Genomic DNA, 20598 nt, shown 5'->3' with positions numbered 1-20598 from the left:
TTTGTTACTGGCCCTTCCTGGCACGTTGTTCTGCCTTCATGTTTAATGTGTTCCTTGAGCACAGAAGTGCACAGGTGTCTTCCCTTCGCTTCCCCTATATAGGAGGGCTCGTGTGTTGGGGTACCCAACAACTAGTCAATGAAAAGAAAGTATTTGATAGAAACTCCCAAGATATCTAAGGGCAGAAATTCTGTCTCATTCCTTAAAATCTGGCCATTGCATCTAAGTAAGTATGTCACCTGTGCTTTGTGTCCAGGTTCAATCTCAAGGCTTCAGCTGCTTTCCTTCATTTGTAGGTGACTGCTGTAGCTTGGAAGTGTGTTTTCTTTTCTGTGGCTAAATGAACTTTCTGAGTCTCAGCAATTTAAACACGTTTAGTTTTGTTCTGGTAAGATTGAAAAGGAAGAGTTTGGTATTAATAGGTTTAAACTTTTTATAGTTTTTTAGTAAAGTACATTTTCTTTGAATAAATGATGCTGTAAGGTTACTTCCTAGGAGACATAACGTTTGTGCAGTACAATCTGAATTATTTTGGTTTGGTTTGTTTCTTGGATTTACTAAGAATCAGTTCAAAAGCTGATTTGGGTTTGTTTGTTTTTTTTGTTTTTTTTTTTTTTTTGATAATATATAGGAAGGAAAATCTTTAACTTTATCAGTTTGTTTTGTTTTAATCTATGTATATGTGTCTATGTGAGTATATCCCACATGATTGTGGGTGCTTACAGATATCAGAAAAGAGCATCAGATCCCATGGAGCTGGAGTTACAGATGGTTATGAGCCATCCAACATGGTGCTGAGAACCAAACTCAGGTAGTTCAGTTCTATAAGAGCAGAAAATACTTTTAACTGCTGAGCCAATCCCTCTTGTCATTTTCCCAGTGGGTTGAATTATAGTAATTGTGATATCTTAATGGAAAAGCAATATTACAAATAAATCTCACATATGGTCTATCATTCCCATCTTTTGTTTTGTTTCTGTTCATCTTGATAGCTCATTTGTAGTGTAAGAATGAACAGACATACATGTAGGCAAAACGGCCATACACATAAATTTTTAAAGAATTCCCTTGCTAGGCATGGTAGTACATGTCTATAACTCCAGCTCTCTAAAAGCTATGGCAAGTGGATCTTTGTGAATTAAAAGCCAGACTGGTCCACATAGTTCTAGGTAAAATAAGCTGTGTAGTGAGACCTTGTCTCAAAAAGTGAGGGGAATTGGCTAATAGAAATTATGTCTTATTTTTTGTTCCTGTGGTAAAACACCAGGACCAAGGCAACTTATAAAAGAAAGCATGTAATTTGGAACTTACGGTTTTAGGGAGGTAAAGTCCTTTCTGCCTCTAATATGTGGAACAAGATGTTAGCTTTCAGATGTCCCTGCCACTGTGCCCTGCTCCACCATCATGGACTCTAATCTTCTGAAGCTATAAGCCAACTAAACACTATTTTATAAATCGCATTGTTCGTGGTGTTTTATCACAGCATTATGAAAGCAACTAAGACAGATGGTTCAGTCATTAAAGCACTTGCTGTTCTTCAGAGGACCTGAGTTTGATTCTAAACACCATGCTGGGTAGCTTATAACTTCCTATAATTCAAGCTAGAGAAAGGAGCAAATGATACCTCTGGCCTCCATTGGGTACTTCCACTCAGTTGCACATTCCCCACACAGATACATAATTGTCAGGCATGGTGGTGGCATGCCTTTAATCCCAGAAAGTGGGAGGCAGAGGCAAATGGATCTTTGTGAGTTAGAGGCAGCCTGGTCTACAAAGCAGAGTAGAGAACCTGTCTCCAAAAGAAAAAAAAGAAAGAGGTACGTGTAATTAAATTTTTAAGATATTTCTCCATTGTCTACTTAGCCTAAAAACAGAATTAGGAGTTGATATTGCACTTACCTTTCATGTACCATGATATCTAGAGATAGGTTTCCTAGGCCACTAGTAGTTCTGTGTGTATACACAAAGTAAAGCCCCTCAGTGGGTGTATTACCTCCCCAGGATAGTGTTCTATCTATTGCACCCATCTTTCTAGACTAGAGGAAGGGGAAAATGCCACCATCCTTTTTTTTAAAAAGATTTATTTATTATTATACATAAGTAGCTGTCTTTAGACACACCAGAGAAGGCATCAGATCTCGTTACAGATGGTTATGAGCCACCATGTGGTTGCTGGGATTTGAACTCAGGACCTTCAGAAGAGCAGTCAGTTCCTTTACCCTTGCAGGTAGCAGCTGTTTCCAGAGTCTGACATGTTGGGTTTTTTTTTTTTTTTTTTGGTGTGGTGTTGCATGTATATGCAGGCATATCTTTAAACATTTAAGAACCTAAGACAGTTTAGAAAAAATTACCATTCTAATGAATTAACTCATTAACTATCATATTTTTAGAAATTGTAATCAAAAAATCTTAGTCTAAACATTGGGTAGCACAGTGCAATAAATTTCGTAGCAGTAGAAACCCCAATTATAGCAAGTTTATAAGGGCTCCTTTCTGCCTATATCATTACCAACATGTAGTAGCTCAATAGCATCATGGTCAGAGAACCTAATATATACCAGTCCTTACAATTGGTTGATAACTACTTGTGGACCTTACATAAAACAGTCATGGGCCTTGCTGTCATCCTCAGCCTCTCGTCAGTCCCTAGAAAGGCTTGGGTTTCAGCTGATATCCCATTAGGTGGTCATAGAGAACACTGAAAGAAATTACCAAGGACTTGTTTGACTTTATGGTAGAAAGAAGCTAACATGAAGTATGCATTTTGTCAGATTTTACCAATATTTTTATTAGCATATATTAATTTTACAAAATAATGAGTTTTATTTATGATATTTTCACATAGGTATATGTTCTATGCCTGTTATCTCTCTCCCACACTACCTTCTGGTTTTTTTTTTTCCCCTCCTCCTCGTGCCCTTCCTTGGCCCAAAAATAGTAACTGATAAAGTTTTGTTTTAGGGTTGTTTGGTTTTGTACTCTTCTGCCTCTTCTCAACTCACTGCCTGCCCTACCACCCACCAGCCTTCTTCCTAACAAACTGGGTAAATAAGAAGACCACACAGCCAGATGACATGTGCTCTGCTTTCAGTCCCCCAGACTGGACACTCAAGAGTCTTCTGCCTTTCCCTACAGTACCAATATTCAGGGAGCTGCCAAGCTGTGCCATACTGTTTGTCCTTCTCTTTTCCCATCTTTCCCTTGACCCCTTCTACCACTGTCCTGAATCAAACACCCTCTTGAGGATTTCTGTGACCTTATAAGCTTTCCTACAGATACCTGTCTTTCTCTGTAGTCAGATTGATCTCTCCCCTGCTTTAAACCCAAGTGCTATATTCCTGGTTTTGAATAACATCAAGGCCCCTAATGTGACTCTTGCTTTTTTTTTTTTTGATGAAATCTTTTTTATTTTTTATTTTTTTTTTAAAGATTTATTTATTTATTATATGTAAGTACACTGTAGCTGTCTTCAGACACTCCAGAAGAGGGCGTCAGATCTCGTTACGGATGGTTGCTGGGATTTGAACTCCGGACCTTCGGAAGAGCAGTCGGGTGCTCTTACCCACTGAGCCATCTCACCAGCCCCCGACTCTTGCTTTTCTTTCTAGATTCTTCCCTATTCAGGTTAGATTCCCTCTTCTCTGTACACCCACACCTCATGCCAAATTTGCCCCTCTTCCAGCAGCAGCTGGTTGATTGTTTCCTATCCTGTGTACCTTAGAAACAGAACACCCACAGCTTCTATCTCTTTGTCTCAGCCCCTCATCCTTTAAGTGACTATATAGTGTCAGACTTTCCATCTCCTTGACCACCTCCATTCCAGTGACCTCAGGCACACATCCTCATACTCAAGAACTGGAGTTTGTCATGACTAAAACCTGTTCCACCCACCCACAGAGCCTAATGCAGGCCTCTTAATGACAAGGATTTCCTGTCTGTCCAGCTTGTGGTTTCTACTGCTGTTCCATGTCCCTGGAACTTCATTTGTATTCTCTCCTCTCATGAATCACACTTATCACCATAAAAATGTGTTTTAGAATTTCCATCTTAGCTTTGCAAACCTTCTTCAGCCTCTGTCTAGTCTCTACTCTGTCCCCTTTTAATCAAACTCTTCCAGCATTCTCTGTTCATGGACTCTTCCCTCACCTCTGGTAATCGACTGTATAACACTCCTGTGTTCCATGAATTTGCCTTAGCAGTCTCCAGTGGACCTTCACATTGTTATGGCAAGTAACAAGTCTTCTTTTTTGACATTATATTCAGTTCTTTAGAAAACTGTTATCTTGTACCTCTTCTGGGACTCCACAGTCTCCAGGTAACATTTTGTGTTTGGAGAACTTGCTCTACCTTAGGAGTTTGAATGGAGGCCAAATAACTTCTAATCACTGAAAATACCAGTTGCTTGTTTACGTAGATTCTCTTCAATTAACATAGCAGCTGGTGAACCACATCCCAAGAGTTAGCTCTGGCTCACTGCCTGATTTGGTTTGGTTTATTTGTGACAGTCTTGCTATGTAGCCCAGATTGACCTCTAACCTCTGATCTTGCTGCCTCAATCTTGCTGCCTAATCTCCAGAGTGCTGGAATTATAGTTATGTGTCACCATACCTGGACTGCCACTGCTTGTTTTTTGCATATAAAATTCTACTGGAACTCAGCTCATCCATTTCTTTATGCATTGTTTTTGTCTGTGTTCCTGCTACAGCTCTTAAGTTGAATGATTATAACAAAGACTGTGTAGCTATCAAAATGAAAAAACAAAAACAAAAAAAACCCTCCTGAGTCCTGTACAAGGATGTGGATCAGGCTCTGCCAGAGTTCCTCACCTGATAAGAGGAGTTGGCAGGCTGCCAGAAAGATCAGCTCCAAAGCCAAAGTTCTGCCCAGCGTTTTCCCCAAGCAGAGTTGCAGAGGCAAGGACAGCTACCCCAGGTCAGATTGGCAAAAGGATTTAGAGTGTGTCTGCTTACTGAGTAATTTTAGGGTTAGGGTTAAGGAGACTCTTGTCTTAAAAATACTAAGAAGAGGGTTGGGGAGATGGCTTAGCAGTTAAGAGAGCTTGCTGGTCTTGTAGAGGACCAGACTTCAATTTATAGCACTCACATTAGGCAGATTTTGTCTCCTGTAACCCCAGCTCCAGAGAATCCAGTGCCAGCCACACATGCACAAACCCAAACTTGGGCATACGTATAAATACATTTGTTTTTATTTATTATCTTTAATCTTTTTTGTTTGTTTGTTTTTTCAAGACAGGGTTTCTCTGTATAGTTCTGGCTGTCCTGGAACTAACTTTGTAGACCAGGCTGGCCTCAAACTCAGAAATCCGCCTGCCTCTGCCTCCCAAGTGCTGGGATTAAAGGCATGCTCCACCACGCCCGGCTTTTTTTTTTTTTTTTTTTTTTTACAGTCCAGTTGTTATGCCTCTCCTGGTCCTCCTTCCCACAGTTCCTCATCCCATTCCTCCTACCCTGTCTCCAAGAGGATGTCCCCACCCCATCAGGTTTCCCCATTCTCTGAGGCCAGACCAGGCAGTCCTCTGCTCTGTATGTGTTGGGGTCCTTATATCAGCTGCTATATGCTGTCTGGTCAGTGGCTCAGTGTCTGAGAGATCTCTGGAGTACAGGTTAGTTGAGACTGCTGGTCTTCCTATAGGGCCACCCTCCTCCTGAACTTCTTCCAGCCTTTTCCTTATTCAACCACAGGGAACCCTGACTTCAGTTCATTGGTTGGGTGTAAGTATCTGCATCTGTCTCAGTCTGCTGCTTTTTGGGCCTCTTAGAGGGCAGCCATGCTAGGCTCTTGACTGTAAGCACACCATAGTATCAGTAATAGTGTCAGGCCTTGGAGCCTCCCCTAGAGATGGATCCCAATTTGGGCTGGTCACTGGACCTCCTTTCCCTCAGTCTATGAACTACCAGAAGAGGAGGAGAAGCCTGTTAGAACACAGAATCAAAGGCCCAAAGGAAAGTGAGGAAACAGAAGATGCTTAAAATATAGGCTTCTCAAAAGAAGGAATGAATGAGTGAATGAGTGAGTGAATGAATGAATGAGTGAATGGAAAAAAATGTTTGTATAAAACAGTGACTCTGACATTTTCTCTCTTCTTATCTCATTTATGAGGTCAGTCTGTGGGAAAGACACCCTACCTGAATCTTTTGGCTTTACCAAGTTTGTAATCTTGGCCTGATTTTCCAGTGAGTCCTAGAGTAGCCATTTTATCCCTGTTCTGGAGCCTTTCTGGCTACTTGATGAGTCTTCCCTAGCTCCTGGCATCTATCTTTTATGTTTATCAAAGCTGCTATTTTGGAACACCAACCATATCAGAAAAAGCAACAGCAGATGCTTTATGCAGGTAGAGAGTCTTATTGATGGCCCAAGTGTAGCATGAACAAGGTACATAGATGTTTAAGGGATATTGGATAATGCATGAGCAAGTAAGTTGAGTGAGTGAGATGGAGCAACACATAATGTTCCTAAAAGTCTTACACTACTGGCATGTACTACCATACCCTAGTTCTAGGATGACTTCTATTTAAACCCTGCCACTAGCTACTGAGCATTCGAGAAGCATTTCTGCCACCCCACTTTACTTCTATCTAGTTCCAGAACATTTGAAGTACCTCTAAAGGAAAAGCAGTCTGGCAGCTTCTCAGAAGGTTAAACATAAGAGTAACCATATACGATAATAATCTCTCCTAGGTTTATAGATAGAAGAGAACTAAAATGTATGTTCACATAAAACTTGTATGTGAGTATTCATAGAAACACTATTCCTAATAGCCAAAGGATGAAAAGAGTCTATGTGTAATGTGTAATGGATAATCGGGGAATTTTTTAAATTGTATATAGATGGTTTATTTATGTTTGTGTAGGTGTGCAGATCTGTGTGGCCCTGAGTACATGTGTGGAAGCTAGAAGAGAATATCAGGTGTCCTGCTCTGTCACTTTCTTCTTCCTTTCTCCCTTGAAACATGGTTTATCAATGAGCTTCCTGAATCTGTGTACCTCCACTCCCATCACCAAGGACAGCCAAGACTATACAAAGGAACCCTGTCTTTTAAAAAAAATCAAACAAACAGGAATAAAATTCAGATCTGTGATACTCTAAAGACATTATGCTATATGAAAGAAAGGAGCCATGAGCCACAAAGAGCCACAAAATTTATGATGCCACTGTGAATAATGAAATACATAACAGAAAGAGATAAGTAGTTGTCAGGGACTGAAGGGAATTAGAAAGTTAGCAACTACCTATGAATACAGGGTTTCCTTTGAAAGTTACCAAAATATGCAGGAGCTAGATAGTAGTAATGATTGCTAGATGAAACTAGTGGTAAGCTTTATGCTTGTGTTTATTTTACCACAGTTTTTGTGATAATGAACTGCCCTCAGGATATTTAGCTAATAATCTACAACCTGACCAAAACCCCTAGTTGTGAAGCTTCTTGAACTAAATTCCTTTCTAGGGGACCTGCAGTGGTAGTACATACCTGTTGTATCAGCACTTGGGAGGCAGAAGCAGGAGGATCATAAATTGAATTAACCTGTCTTTAAAGCATAGCAAGAATCTGTCTTTTTTTAAAAAATGTGACTGGGAATATGGCTCAATTGGTAGAGTATTTTGCCTGGCATGTATAAAGTCCTGATTTTAATCTTAAGCACCATATAAATAGGACATGGTAGCATAGACCTGTATCCTAGCACTCAGGAAATGAAGGCAAGAGGATCAAAAATTCAAGATCATCATGTTATGGATATACATTCACACATGCAAACATACATAAAAAATATAGTTTAGTCTGAGCCTAGTGGCACAGGATGGTAATCCCAGCTACTCTGAAGGCTGAGATAAAAGAATTACACATCAAGGCCTGTCTCGGCTACAGAAACCTGCGTTGAAAACTTTTTGTAAGATCCTATCTCAACATAAAATTTTTTTAAAAAGAGCTAGGAATTTAGCTATTGGTGGAGCACTTTCCCAGCACGAATAAAGTCTGAGTTCAATCCCCAACACTGCAAAAAATAAATGAATATAGTATACAATTCAATGGCATCAAGTATATTTGCAGTGTTGTGGAACCATCATATATAGTAATTCCCAAACATTTTCATCTTCCACCACCCTGGTGGGGGGGAACCCTCATATCCATTTGTAATCATTCCTTATTACCCACTGCCCTGGCAAATGACTTTCTGTTACTATGGATTTGCTTGTACACTTTATTTGAATAGAATCAAGTTGTGTGGACTTGTGTGTCTGACTTCTTTCACAGATTTTTTTTTTGAGACAGGGTTTCTCTGTGTAGCCCTGGCTGTCCTGGAACTCACTCTGTAGACCTCCCAAGTGCTGGGATTAAAGGTGTGCACCACCACTGCCCGGCCAGAGACTCATCCATGATATACTATATCAGAATTCCTTTCTGTTTTAACGTTAAACAACATTTCGTTGTCGTGAGAGGTTTCTCTCCATTCATCCATCAGTAGACACTTGGATTGTTTCCACCTTTTGATTCTTAGAGGTCAGGGAACTGCAAACATTAGCATATAAGTATCTGATTGCAGGCCTGTTGTCAGTTTTTTGGAATCTGTACTTCAAAATGGAATTGCTAGGCCATAGGAATTCTTTATGTAACATTTTGGCCTCAGAGTTGTCAAGACTTTTTCACAGAACTTTTTGTGTTGTTTTGTTCCAGTTTTGTTGATTTGAGGCAGTCCAATCTCAAACCCACTGTGTAGTCAAGAATTGCCTTGAACTTCTAGTCATTCTGTCTCTGCCTCCCAAGTGCTAGGATTACATACAGGTGCATGTCATTACTCATAGGAGTGGGATTTTATTGTTGTTTCTTAACTGACATGGCTTTCACATTCATGTGCTCATGTGCACACACATACGTACACCCCAACACATACAAGCATTTTAAAAAATGGCTGCAAAGCTGGACATGTTATATACCTGTAATCCCAGGGGAGGAATCAAGAGTTCCAGGCTAACCTGGACTTTGTGAGATCCTATCTTGCACACTGCAGCTATCCCTTCTCACCATAAACAGCCTGCTCGCTTTCTCATGGTGCTTCAAAAGATCCTGGTTGTCATTTGCTCCTGGGCAGGCAAGTTCTTGGAACCCAGACTAGGCCACCTTTGGCAGTGCTATTTTTCTTAACATGAAAACTGTAGCTTTATATTTTTTCCCCATGTTGGAGCTCCACCATATACAATGTAGAATTATGGTTAGGCATTATGGCAGTTTGAGCTACTAAAAGAAAGTGCTTCATCAAGGTTTCCAGGTATTTCTTTTTGTTATGCTTTTTTTTTTAAATCAATCTGTGTAGACCTTTAATCCCAGCACTTGGAAGACAAAGGGGGTGGATCTGTGTGAGTTCAAAGGCAGCCTGGTCTGCATATTTCATTCCAGGACAGCAAGAGCTAAATAATGAGACCCTGTTTTGGAAAACAAAACTAAACAAGAAAAATGAACAACAGGATATGGATATGTAGTGCTAGCTAGCCTAGAATTCATCATATATGTAATATGCAGCCTAATCTAGTATTGTTTTCTTGTAACACAAAGTTACTCTTTGTTAAAAACTTGCTTGTTACTACTTGAAAATACTACTCTTAGAGCTAAGGATATGACTCAGTGGTAGAGCACTGCCTAGCATAACCATTAAAAAAATCCATCAGGTGGTGTACACTTTAATCCCAGCACTTGGAAGACATAGGCAAGGGGATTTCTGTGTGTTAGTAGCCAGCCTGATCTACATAGTGAGTTCCAAAACCACCAGAGCTACATAATAAAGAGACTCTGTTTCAAAAGATTTTAATTGCCATAAACTAGTAGAGTTTCTAATGATATTGATGTCATTTCCTCTTTTGAAACATGTTATAACATTGATACTATACATATACCTTCCACCCCTGAATCATGTTCCCCTTGAGAGTTGGAAGTCATCTTGATGTTCAGATATAAATACTTGAGGCTGACTTTCCTAATAGCACAAAGCATAACTACAACAGTCCAGAAGTTTAGTAATAAGCTAATGTAGAACATTACTCACATTTCCCCAAATGTCTCATTAATGCTCTGTGTGTGTCTTTAAAACTAGAATCCAGTCCAGGATTGTGTTCAAATGTTCTTTTTCCTTAGTCTTCTTATTCTTTACTCTGTATATTCCTTCCTTCCTTATAGGTGTGTTTAAGACATTCCGTAATGTCTTCTCTACGATATTTATTTTATTTGGTTCAGCATTTTTAGGTGTTTCAACATTTAGGTGGGCACTGCTATCTGCCCACGATTCTCAACCTAGTTCTGCCTTATTGATTCCCCCGCTATACAGATCCCAGATTTCATTACTGCCTACATTCTTGGCCATGCCTAGGCTATTGCTAAAAGTTTTTCTTGACTCCCCCTCCCCCACTCATTGTTTTTGTACTCCCATCCCTAGCTTTACTGGCACTACAAGATGCTCCAGAATCAGAATCACCAATTTCATCTTTGAGCTGATTTAGTGTATATACTGCCCCTAGAATATTACTGTTGACTTTGGAATCTATCACACCACAGAAGTACTATGGTCAAAAGTTAGTCTTTTTTGTATAGTAACAATTGAGCTCCTTTGTTCATGTTTGCATGCATTATATTATAGTTTTGTTACTTTTTAGTTGTGTAAGTATTTGTGTGATTCATTAGACAAAAATATATTCCAAGAAGTGTTCAACAAGAGCTCTTACCTAGTTTTCACCTACTCTAGACCTCATTAATTTCTAGGCTAGCTTACACTCCTGTACACCTGATCCATATGCGAAATGTGTTTTGCTTTGATTTGTTTTGTGTTTTTTTTTGTTACATCAAAAAAGATCATGATACTCATTTAGCTGTACAACCTTCCAATATGTAGGCATCCTATAGTTGATTCTCCAAGTCTCCTTGATCATGAGGACCTGAGAGGCCTGCATTCTTAACTACTGAAAATAAAACTGTAGTGAAAATTATTATGCCTTGGTTGTTAGATTTCTAGAAGGTGTTCCTTTGCTCATATAGTTTATATTTGATGGTGGTTAACATATTTCAGAATACAAGTGAGAATTCCAAAGAATCCAGCCTGCCTTGTTACTCTAGTAGTTTTCTCAAACTCAAGTTCAGAATCAGGGGAGCAGCCCTGGTGTTCAAAGGGGGCCTGTGAAGTTACATGCACATGATGGGTACCTGTTGGCCTTTGTCCCTGTTGGCCTTTGTCTTGCCAGCTTTGCTGGTGAGTATCCCCTTCTTTTCTTCTGTCACTGAGAGCTTCTGAATAAGCCAGTCTGAAGATTGAACTGTGAACAGACCACAGGCTTCCAGACACACATCACAGCCCTAACCTAATTCTTTTTTGGTTTTTCAAGACAGGGTTTCTCTGTATAGCCCTGGCTGTCCTGGAACTCACTTTGTAGACCAGGCTGGCCTCGAACTCAGAAATCCGCCTGCCTCTGCCTCCCGAGTGCTGGGATTAAAGGCGTGCGCCACCACACCCAGCCTAATCCTTCTCTTAGTTTTAGACCAATAGGCAGCTGCTACTTCTTTCCAAACCTTCCTTAGTCTGGCCTGTAGCTCAGAGGTGCAGTGCAGTGTGACCAGATTCTAGTCAGAGAAAGGCTTACTGTGTTGCCCTACTGTGGTAATTAAAAGCATTCAAGACAGGCTTTGAACCCTAAAGTACCTGACAGGACCCCACAAAAAGAACCAAAACCTGTAGAAGGAGGCTGTCTCTGTTTACAAGAAAGAATAGGCAGGTGTCCTGTCCTGGAATATGGTAGTTGCTAATAGTCTATACACTGTTCTATTACACCTTTCTACTAAGGATAGGGTTTTTGGTTTTGTTTTTTGTTTTGTTCCCGCCCTCCAGTTTGGTTTGGTTTTGGTTTTGGCATTTAGGGTTTGTTTTTTTTTTTTTGCGGGGGGAGTAATATCTTGTGGTAAAGACCCATGTGACCCAAGATGCCTCAGCAGTTGCTATTTGCCTGAGTTAACAATAGTTTTACAGTACTTTAGGGCCTTTTGTCTATAATTCTCATAGAATGCCTCAGGGATGAGATTACTGTTGAGATGAGGAAATTGGGGCTTACACTGCTGAAATCTTTTGCTGGGGCTCTTGTTTTGAATTGGAAAGTCAGGAGGCTGGAGCAAAGGCTCAGAAGTTAAGAGTACCAGCTGCTCTTCCAGAAGACCTGGATTCAGTTCCCACCATTCACATGGTGGATCACAACCATCTGTAACTTCAATCCTAAGGGATCCAATGCCCTCTTCTGGCTTTGCCATTTTATTTATCTTACCTGTTTTTGTCTTTTCATGTGGCAAGCCCAGGGGGCCATTAGGTGCAACTTATAAACCGACTTCTGCCAGTGGTATGTTAAGAAGCCAGCCATACAGAGCTTGCATTCCAGAAAAAAATATGTGCCACTTTAACAGCACTAGAACTAGGGTTTAGAGAAGTATGATAAAGGTCAAATGTGTTTGACCAACATCACCAGCAACCTAAGTTGTTAAGAAATCTTTGGGCCCCAGCTTGACCCAAGGATACAGTATCCTAGGGAAGTTACCAAAATCAAAGAGAGTATGCAGCAGCCAGGGGTCTCATGTGTGGCACTCAAGCTCACCTATACTCACTACTGTGCAGACAACTGTGTTCTCTGTAATACTTACATATTTGTTTAATACTTCAGGGAGGAAAAGTCAGAAGACCAGGATCTCCAGGGCCTCAAAGACAAGCCACTGAAATTTAAGAAGGTGAAGAAAGACAAGAAGGAAGACAAAGAAGGCAAGCATGAGCCACTACCGCCTTCAGCCCACCATTCTGCAGAGCCAGCAGAGGCAGGCAAAGCAGAAACATCAGAAAGTTCAGGCTCTGCCCCAGCAGTGCCAGAAGCCTCTGCTTCCCCCAAACAGCGGCGTTCCATCATCCGTGACCGGGGACCTATGTATGATGACCCCACCTTGCCTGAAGGTTGGACACGAAAGCTTAAACAAAGGAAGTCTGGCCGATCTGCTGGAAAGTATGATGTATATTTGATCAAGTAAGTAAGAGCAAGTCTTGTGTCTACAGAACAGGAAGGCCAGGTGGGTAGGAAGGCTAGTATGGAAAAGCTTTATTGCACTGAAATGGCTTCCCAAAAAGGCTGGACACCATGCATTGGTTAAAATGCAGGAATGTTTTGGTGGTGGATTAGGTCTGGATACCAACCAAGATATTCAGTCTAGCCCAGTGATCCCCAAGTATTAGGCCTCACTCCTTTGGTTTCAGGATTGTGGAGAAGCCAGGGAGTACAGAGGAGTGGGCTTGAAGGCGGGCAGGTCCTCTGTTTTCAGTTCCAGCTGTTTTGGCTTCTGAGCAAGCTGTAACATGGTATCTACCCATGCATCTGGCCCAGTTGTGTCCCAGTTTGTTCCTTGTTCACTTACAATGTCTTAGAAGGAAGCTTGTCAATACATTTTCTATCTCAGTCTCTATGTTGTCAAAAAGCTTCTGACTATTGTTTGTGTCTCTCTGTTTGTCTCTACAGTCCCCAGGGAAAAGCTTTTCGCTCTAAAGTAGAATTGATTGCATACTTTGAAAAGGTGGGAGACACCTCCTTGGACCCTAATGATTTTGACTTCACAGTAACTGGGAGAGGGAGCCCCTCCAGGAGAGAACAGAAACCACCTAAGAAGCCCAAATCTCCCAAAGCTCCAGGAACTGGCAGGGGTCGAGGACGCCCTAAAGGGAGCGGCACTGGGAGACCAAAGGCAGCAGCATCAGAAGGTGTTCAGGTGAAAAGGGTCCTGGAGAAGAGCCCTGGGAAACTTCTTGTCAAGATGCCTTTCCAAGCATCGCCTGGGGGTAAGGGTGAGGGAGGTGGGGCTACCACATCTGCCCAGGTCATGGTGATCAAACGCCCTGGCAGAAAGCGAAAAGCTGAAGCTGACCCCCAGGCCATTCCTAAGAAACGGGGTAGAAAGCCTGGGAGTGTGGTGGCAGCTGCTGCAGCTGAGGCCAAAAAGAAAGCCGTGAAGGAGTCTTCCATACGGTCTGTGCATGAGACTGTGCTCCCCATCAAGAAGCGCAAGACCCGGGAGACGGTCAGCATCGAGGTCAAGGAAGTGGTGAAGCCCCTGCTGGTGTCCACCCTTGGTGAGAAGAGCGGGAAGGGACTGAAGACCTGCAAGAGCCCTGGGCGTAAAAGCAAGGAGAGCAGCCCCAAGGGGCGCAGCAGCAGTGCCTCCTCACCACCTAAGAAGGAGCACCATCATCACCACCATCACTCAGAGTCCCCAAAGGCCCCCATGCCACTGCTCCCACCCCCACCCCCACCTGAGCCTGAGAGCTCTGAGGACCCCATCAGCCCCCCTGAGCCTCAGGACTTGAGCAGCAGCATCTGTAAAGAAGAGAAGATGCCCCGAGGAGGCTCACTGGAGAGTGATGGCTGCCCCAAGGAGCAAGCTAAGACTCAGCCCATGGTTGCCGCCACTACCACAGTTGCAGAAAAGTACAAACACCGAGGGGAGGGAGAGCGCAAAGACATTGTTTCATCCTCCATGCCAAGGCCAAACAGAGAGGAGCCTGTGGACAGCCGGACGCCCGTGACCGAGAGAGTTAGCTGACTTTACATAGAGCGGATTGCAAAGCAAACCAACAAGAATAAAGGCAGCTGTTGTCTCTTCTCCTTATGGGTAGGGCTCTGACAAAGCTTCCCGATTAACTGAAATAAAAAATATTTTTTTTCTTTCAGTAAACTTAGAGTTTCGTGGCTTCGGGGTGGGAGTAGTTGGAGCATTGGGATGTTTTTTCTTACCGACAAGCACAGTCAGGTTGAAGACCTAACCAGGGCCAGAAGTAGCTTTGCACTTTTCTAAACTAGGCTCCTTCAACAAGGCTTGCTGCAGATACTACTGACCAGACAAGCTGTTGACCAGGCACTACCCCCAACAATATCCTCCCTCTCCCCCCGCCCCCACCCTGTGTGCTCATTAGAGAGGGCAATTGAGAGGACACTCCCATTTTTGGTGCCATTGATGCCCTGTCCATAATAGCTTCCCTGACTTTTACACCATCCCAACTTCCAATCTGAAGGACTGGGAGGTGTGATGCAGGAGAAGCTATGGGACTCTTGGGAGAAGACTATGGAATTGGCCAGTGATTAAGGCCCAGTAAATCCAACTGTGGTAGCACAGGTCTGGCTCCACATCAACCCAATCCAAAACTGACAAGGATATTTTGCAAAAAAGGAAAGTGGCACCTGTCTGATCCAGCTCTGACATGGCTAGAGGTGAGTCCTAAACTGATAGCTTATAAACTAGCCTGAGCCACAGAAGAGTATGGCCCAGAGTGAAGTGTCATCATCCGTTCACAAGGCATGTTCCCCTAGAAGATAAGGCTAAAGAGGTGCCATGGAGGCAGAAGGACAAAGTACAGGCAGGCTAAGTGGAGTCAAGCCAGGCCTAGTGCCACAGAACAAGAGAGCAGTCTGTGACTAGTAATTAAGGGGGAAGAAAGGAAAATATTCTTCCAATTACTTTCCAGTTTTCCTTTAGGGACAGCTTAGAATTATTTGCACTATTGCGTCTTCATGTTCCCACTTCAAAACAAACAGATGCTCTGAAAGCAAACTGGCTTGAAATGGTGACACTGTCCCATAAGCCACCAGACATGGCAGTGTTCAGAACTACCTGTATCTGTATATACCTGCGCTTGTTTTAAAGTGGGCTCAGCACATAGGATTCCCAAGAAGCTCCGAAACTCTAAGTGTTTGCTGCAATTTTATAAGGACTTCCTGATTGCTTTCTCTCTTGCCCTTCCATTTCTTCCTTCCTTCCATTTCATGCTTTCATTTCTTCCCCTCGCTTCTAGTTGTTTCTTCTGTTCCAGGCAGCTGCAGTGCTGAACCACATGGTTACTTGACAGCAGTCAGCTGCAGCCCTAGGATTCTTCCTGCCCTTTAACTTCCCATTGCCAGTGCCAGGTATCATATTTAACCTTGAGCAAGAGCTGGGCCCTTTTGAGGCCTCCCTAACCTCTGTGAAGAACAAGAAGGTAGGAAGTTCTTGCTCTTGCTAAGAAAAATGTCAAAAGGCTTTCAGACCTTAAACAATGAGCCTTTTCACCTTCTACTCTAGAAAAGTGGACTAGAGAATCTGAGTCACATGTGGTAGCTGAAGGAGATACAGAGGCCCCTATGGCCTGCCAGAATCATTGCATGGCCCAACAGGGGCTCCATGCCCACTACCCTTGACCCTACTCAGAAATCTAATATAAAACTTAGTGTGGGCAGGGGACCTGTCAGGACAGATGCAGACCTAAGCAGGGAGTGACACTAGGGCCCTTGGCCCTTCTTCTGACAAACATACACATCCCAAGTCTTTTTCTAGTGGAATTCTTAACCTCTTGCTCACTGGGGACTGGGCAACATCAGCACATCCCATATTTCAACCTCTGCTCCATAAGTATAGTGTTGAATTTTATAGACTTGACTTTGCTGTGGGGTTTTAATTGGTCAATTTTCATTTGGGATCCCAAAGTTTTAACCTCCGTTCAGGAAGTCCTTATCTAGCTGCATATCTTCATCATATTGGTATATCCTTTTCTGTGTTTACAGAGATGTCTCATATCTATCGAAATCTGTCTGAGAAGTACCTTATCAAAGTAGCAAATGAGACAGCAGTCTTAATGCTTCCAGAAACACCCACAGGCACGTCCCATGTGAGCTGCTGCCATGAACTGTCAAGTGTGTATTGTCTTGTGTATTTTCGTTAACGTTCCCCAGCTTCCTTCCTGCGGTGTAATCATGGAAGAGTGAAACATCATAGAAATTGTCTAGCACTTCCTGGCCAGTCCTTAGTGATCAGGAACCGTAGTTGACAGTTCCAATTGATAGCTTAAGATAAAACCATGTTTGTCTCTTATGGAATGGTTAGAACTAAGTGAGAGATCTTGCCCCATTCTGTTTGCTGAATCATAGTTGGACTTTCTAGTGTGTTTGTATCCATTTCCTTGTGCTATAAAAGCAAACCCTGCAACCAGCTTTCTGTCAGGCAGTCCTTTTGCCTGCTCTGCTTTTGATCCTCTTAGTCTTGCTTCTGGTTCCTCCCTGGAGAGGGAGGAGGGGTCGGAAGAGGAATTCTGGAGGATCCAGGATATGTCCTTCTGAACTCCTGCTTCTTCCAATGACAAAAGGCCCCTACTGCCCCTCCCCAACCTGCCCCATGCACTCAAGGACACCTTTCCATAATTTCACAGCACCTAGCCAGGTTGACACCAAGTTGTTTGTTGTGGTCTGCTTGGGATTTTACCTGTTACGCTTACTTAGTCCAATAAAATGGACTCCGAAGTTGGGTATCCCTCATCTTTGGAAGACAACCTAGGCTGATTAGATATTTACGTTTGGGATTGCAGCACTTTAGGTGCTGTTTTCTTTTATTTGGGTTTTATCTGTAGCTCCCTCACCCCCCACCCCCACTTACCTGTATGTAGAACTGATTTCAAAACTGCAGGGGGTGGTAACTGCAGCTTCTTAGGGTTTTCTTCACTTCTTGCTTCTTTCCCCATTCCCTCATCCACAAATAAGGGCACCACAAGTCAGTCTCCTTTAAGCAGGCAGCTTTGGTGGGGTTTTTACCGTGGAAGCCAGGGACCCTGTCAGGCTGCCTCTGCCTTGCAGTCGGGTTGACAGGAGGTTGGAAGGAAAAGCCTTAAGTCATGGGATTCTCACCAGCTGTGTCTGGCTTAGACCTGGAATGTGACCTTTATTTTGTTGTATTTGAATATTGTAAAGTGTGGTTGGTACCTTAAACTGAATATGTGAAGAATACAGAAACTGACCAACAGCTTTCAGATACCTGGGGCTAGGTCTCTAAGGTCACATCCAGTCTTCCCTACCCTGTTCTAGTTGTTAGTTACTACCTCTCCCAGATAGATTGCTGTATATCCTCCAACTATGATCATCCTGGCCCAAGCTTGCCTGTTCTTGAGTCTGTCTTAACCAGTGGAACTGCTGCCCTTGGTGTGCAGTGAGTTGAGGACTCTTGGTCACAGCCAGGCTCTAGTAGTACAGCTCCTTTCTGCTGGTGCTGTATTTCCATATCAAAAGGCACAGGGGAAATGTAGAAATACCATCTCCCCCAGTCCATCAGTGCCAAACAAGCCCATGATCCCAGCATGGGTACAGACAACTCTGTTCAGTGCTATCACAACAGACTAGAGGCCATGAACATTGGACGTGGGAACCAGAGCAACCCAAATTGCTGCTGCTTCATTCAGCGTTCTGTTGCTCTGACAGTGATAAAACAAGGCAGTAACTAAAAACAGACTGCCAGGTTTGGCAAGGAAAGGAATTTCCTTAGCTGACAGCACCTCTGGATTTTAAATAAATTGTAATAAGTGGCTCAAACCCATCCAGGAAAAAGCAAAAGGGTTAGAACTGACCAGATGAGACCAGCCAGATTTCATGCAGCCCAAATGGAGTCCAGCTGTCTGAACTCTGCAGCACTTCTCTACTACAGTCTCCTAGAGCATTCCAGCCAGGCTCATCAGGCTGAGGAGACATCACAGGTGCCAGTTCTTCAAGAAGACTTTTGTGCATCTTTGCCCAAGATTGTTGGTTCAGGTTAACACTACAGATTCTAGGGCAGATGACTGAGACTCAGAAAAAAGCAGTTCCTAAAGCCCCTGTGGACTGTGGTATAGCAAAGTACAAAAATTGAAGGGGGCTAGGGCAGATGCAGCATGCCTCATGCCTGAGCCAAGCCCTCTGCTCCATCCACATCCTTTTCTGGCTCTTCCTTCCTGCTCTCTGCTTCAGTGAACCAGCCCCAATCTGAAGAGATTTGTTGATTCTCTCCATTTTTATGTCTTTTTGTTATAAATTGCTAGAATACTGCCTCCCCCAGGGTCTAAAAATATATGCTAAAGGGGAAAACTTGAACACTGAAACCAGTTCTGAACAATTTAAAAGGAAAACCTGGGAAACATTTAACAAAAAATTATATTTTAATGTTTATGAATAAGAGGAGGCTTTTGAAAAAAAAATGTTGATCTATAAATACTTAACTTTTGGCTTGAGGTGTCTAATGAGTGAACTGAGCTCACAATGGGAACTCAAGGCTGAAGCCTCCTGCATCAGAGGAGGTAGAACCAGGAGCCTCTTGAGATTTGAGGTGTTTTAGCATTGGAAAGCCACTCTTTGGGTAGCTGACTCCAGAAACCACTTCTGACCTTGTCATTTGGTATGGAGGTTAGTGGTCTGCTAGATGCCAAAGCTGCATGAGACCAGCTCTTGGTTTATAAATTTGAACAGTCAGTAACCTAGAAGGCCCAGCACAAAATGCTCTCTTCTTAACTGAGCCTGCCCCAGCACTACTGCACAAATTAGGGAGGGTCTGCTTCCTACAGAGCATCCCTCCCTGGGCACCCCCTTCCCATCCTTTGCACTCTACCTACCTGACCTTCAGGATCTTGGCACATATGAAATGGCTGTGTAGCAAGCACTTTGGCATGCCCTCCTAAACTTACCCCAGAGTTTCTCCCTGCCTCCTTATGCCTGTCCACCTGCCTTCTGGGGAGGTGTTAGAACCCATAGAATGGAGAGGAGAAAGAAAAGAGGAAGGGGCAGGCAGGTAGTAAAAAGGCTCTGGGAGGAAAGACAGCCTCCTAGGCTTTGCACATCAGGACTTAGCCCCTCATGGGAACTAAGTGCCATCTTGGAGTTTAAGAACATTTGGACAAGTTGCAAATGACCTTTGCTCCTTGCTCCTCTCACCTTTTATCAGGCCCTGCTTAGCACTGAGAGCAAATGCGCTGAAAAGGCAAAGAGGTTTGGCTCCTGCCCACTGATAGCCCTCCTCCCTGCAGTGTTTGTGTGTCAAGTGGCAAAGCTGTTCTTCCTGGTGACTGATTAGATCCAGTAACTTAAAAGATTTGTATGCATAGGTCTGCTTTGACTCTTCTATTCTGAGCTTTTGATTTGTTTTTCACTTTTGCTTTTAGTTTTCCTATTTTTATTTTATGCACCAACTAGACACACAAAGCAGTTGAATTTATATATATATATATATATCTGTATATTTCACAATTATAAACTCATTTTGCTTGTGATGCCACACACACAAAACCCTTTTAAAATTATACCTGTTGCTTAATTACAATATTTCTGATAACCATAGAGTAGGACAAGGGAAAAATTTTAAAAAGAAAAAAAAAAGAAAAAACACATTTGTCTGCTGGTCACTTCAGTCCAAGCAGATCTGTGATCTTTCCTCGCTTCTTTCAAAGGCTTCCCTGTGCTAACTGAAGGAAGCTCCAGGCTGCACCCAGGTTTTGTGCTTTGTTTCTCCTCTTTTGTGAAAGGGGCCCCAAGATTCTGGGTACAGGACAGTTCATTTCAGCATTGGGGTCAGGAGACAAGAGCACTCCCTTTACATGCTGACGTACAGAACTTAGTGGGCATAGCCTAGTCCCCACCTCTAGGGATGGGGAGCTAGCATGCATGGGGGTGGTCCAACTCCCTCCACCTTTCCCTGGCCAGGAAGAGCCTGTGTATAGTAAGTCTGACAAGCTTTCCCCAGTTAGCAGGGCTCAGAGCATTTCAAAACC

At 42.9% G+C, this 20598-nt stretch overlaps 1 protein-coding gene across 1 annotated transcript in view; it reads left to right on the top strand.

The window, feature by feature from the left end:
* The window catches only part of Mecp2 (methyl-CpG binding protein 2), a 52510-nt gene extending 32304 nt beyond the window's left edge, over nt 1–20206 (top strand). The window contains exons 3-4 of the mRNA XM_021187486.2: nt 12701–13051; nt 13538–20206. Coding sequence (XP_021043145.1) covers nt 12701–13051; nt 13538–14615 — 1429 coding nt within the window. The 3' untranslated portion in view covers nt 14616–20206. The remainder of the gene's footprint in view (nt 1–12700; nt 13052–13537) is intronic.
* The last annotated feature ends 392 nt before the right edge of the window (nt 20207–20598 follow it).

This window comes from Mus pahari, chromosome X (assembly GCF_900095145.1).
Source record: "Mus pahari chromosome X, PAHARI_EIJ_v1.1, whole genome shotgun sequence".
Lineage (NCBI taxonomy): Eukaryota > Metazoa > Chordata > Mammalia > Rodentia > Muridae > Mus > Mus pahari.
Note: the sequence above shows the minus strand (reverse complement) of the source record. Positions and strands in the feature narration are given on the sequence as shown.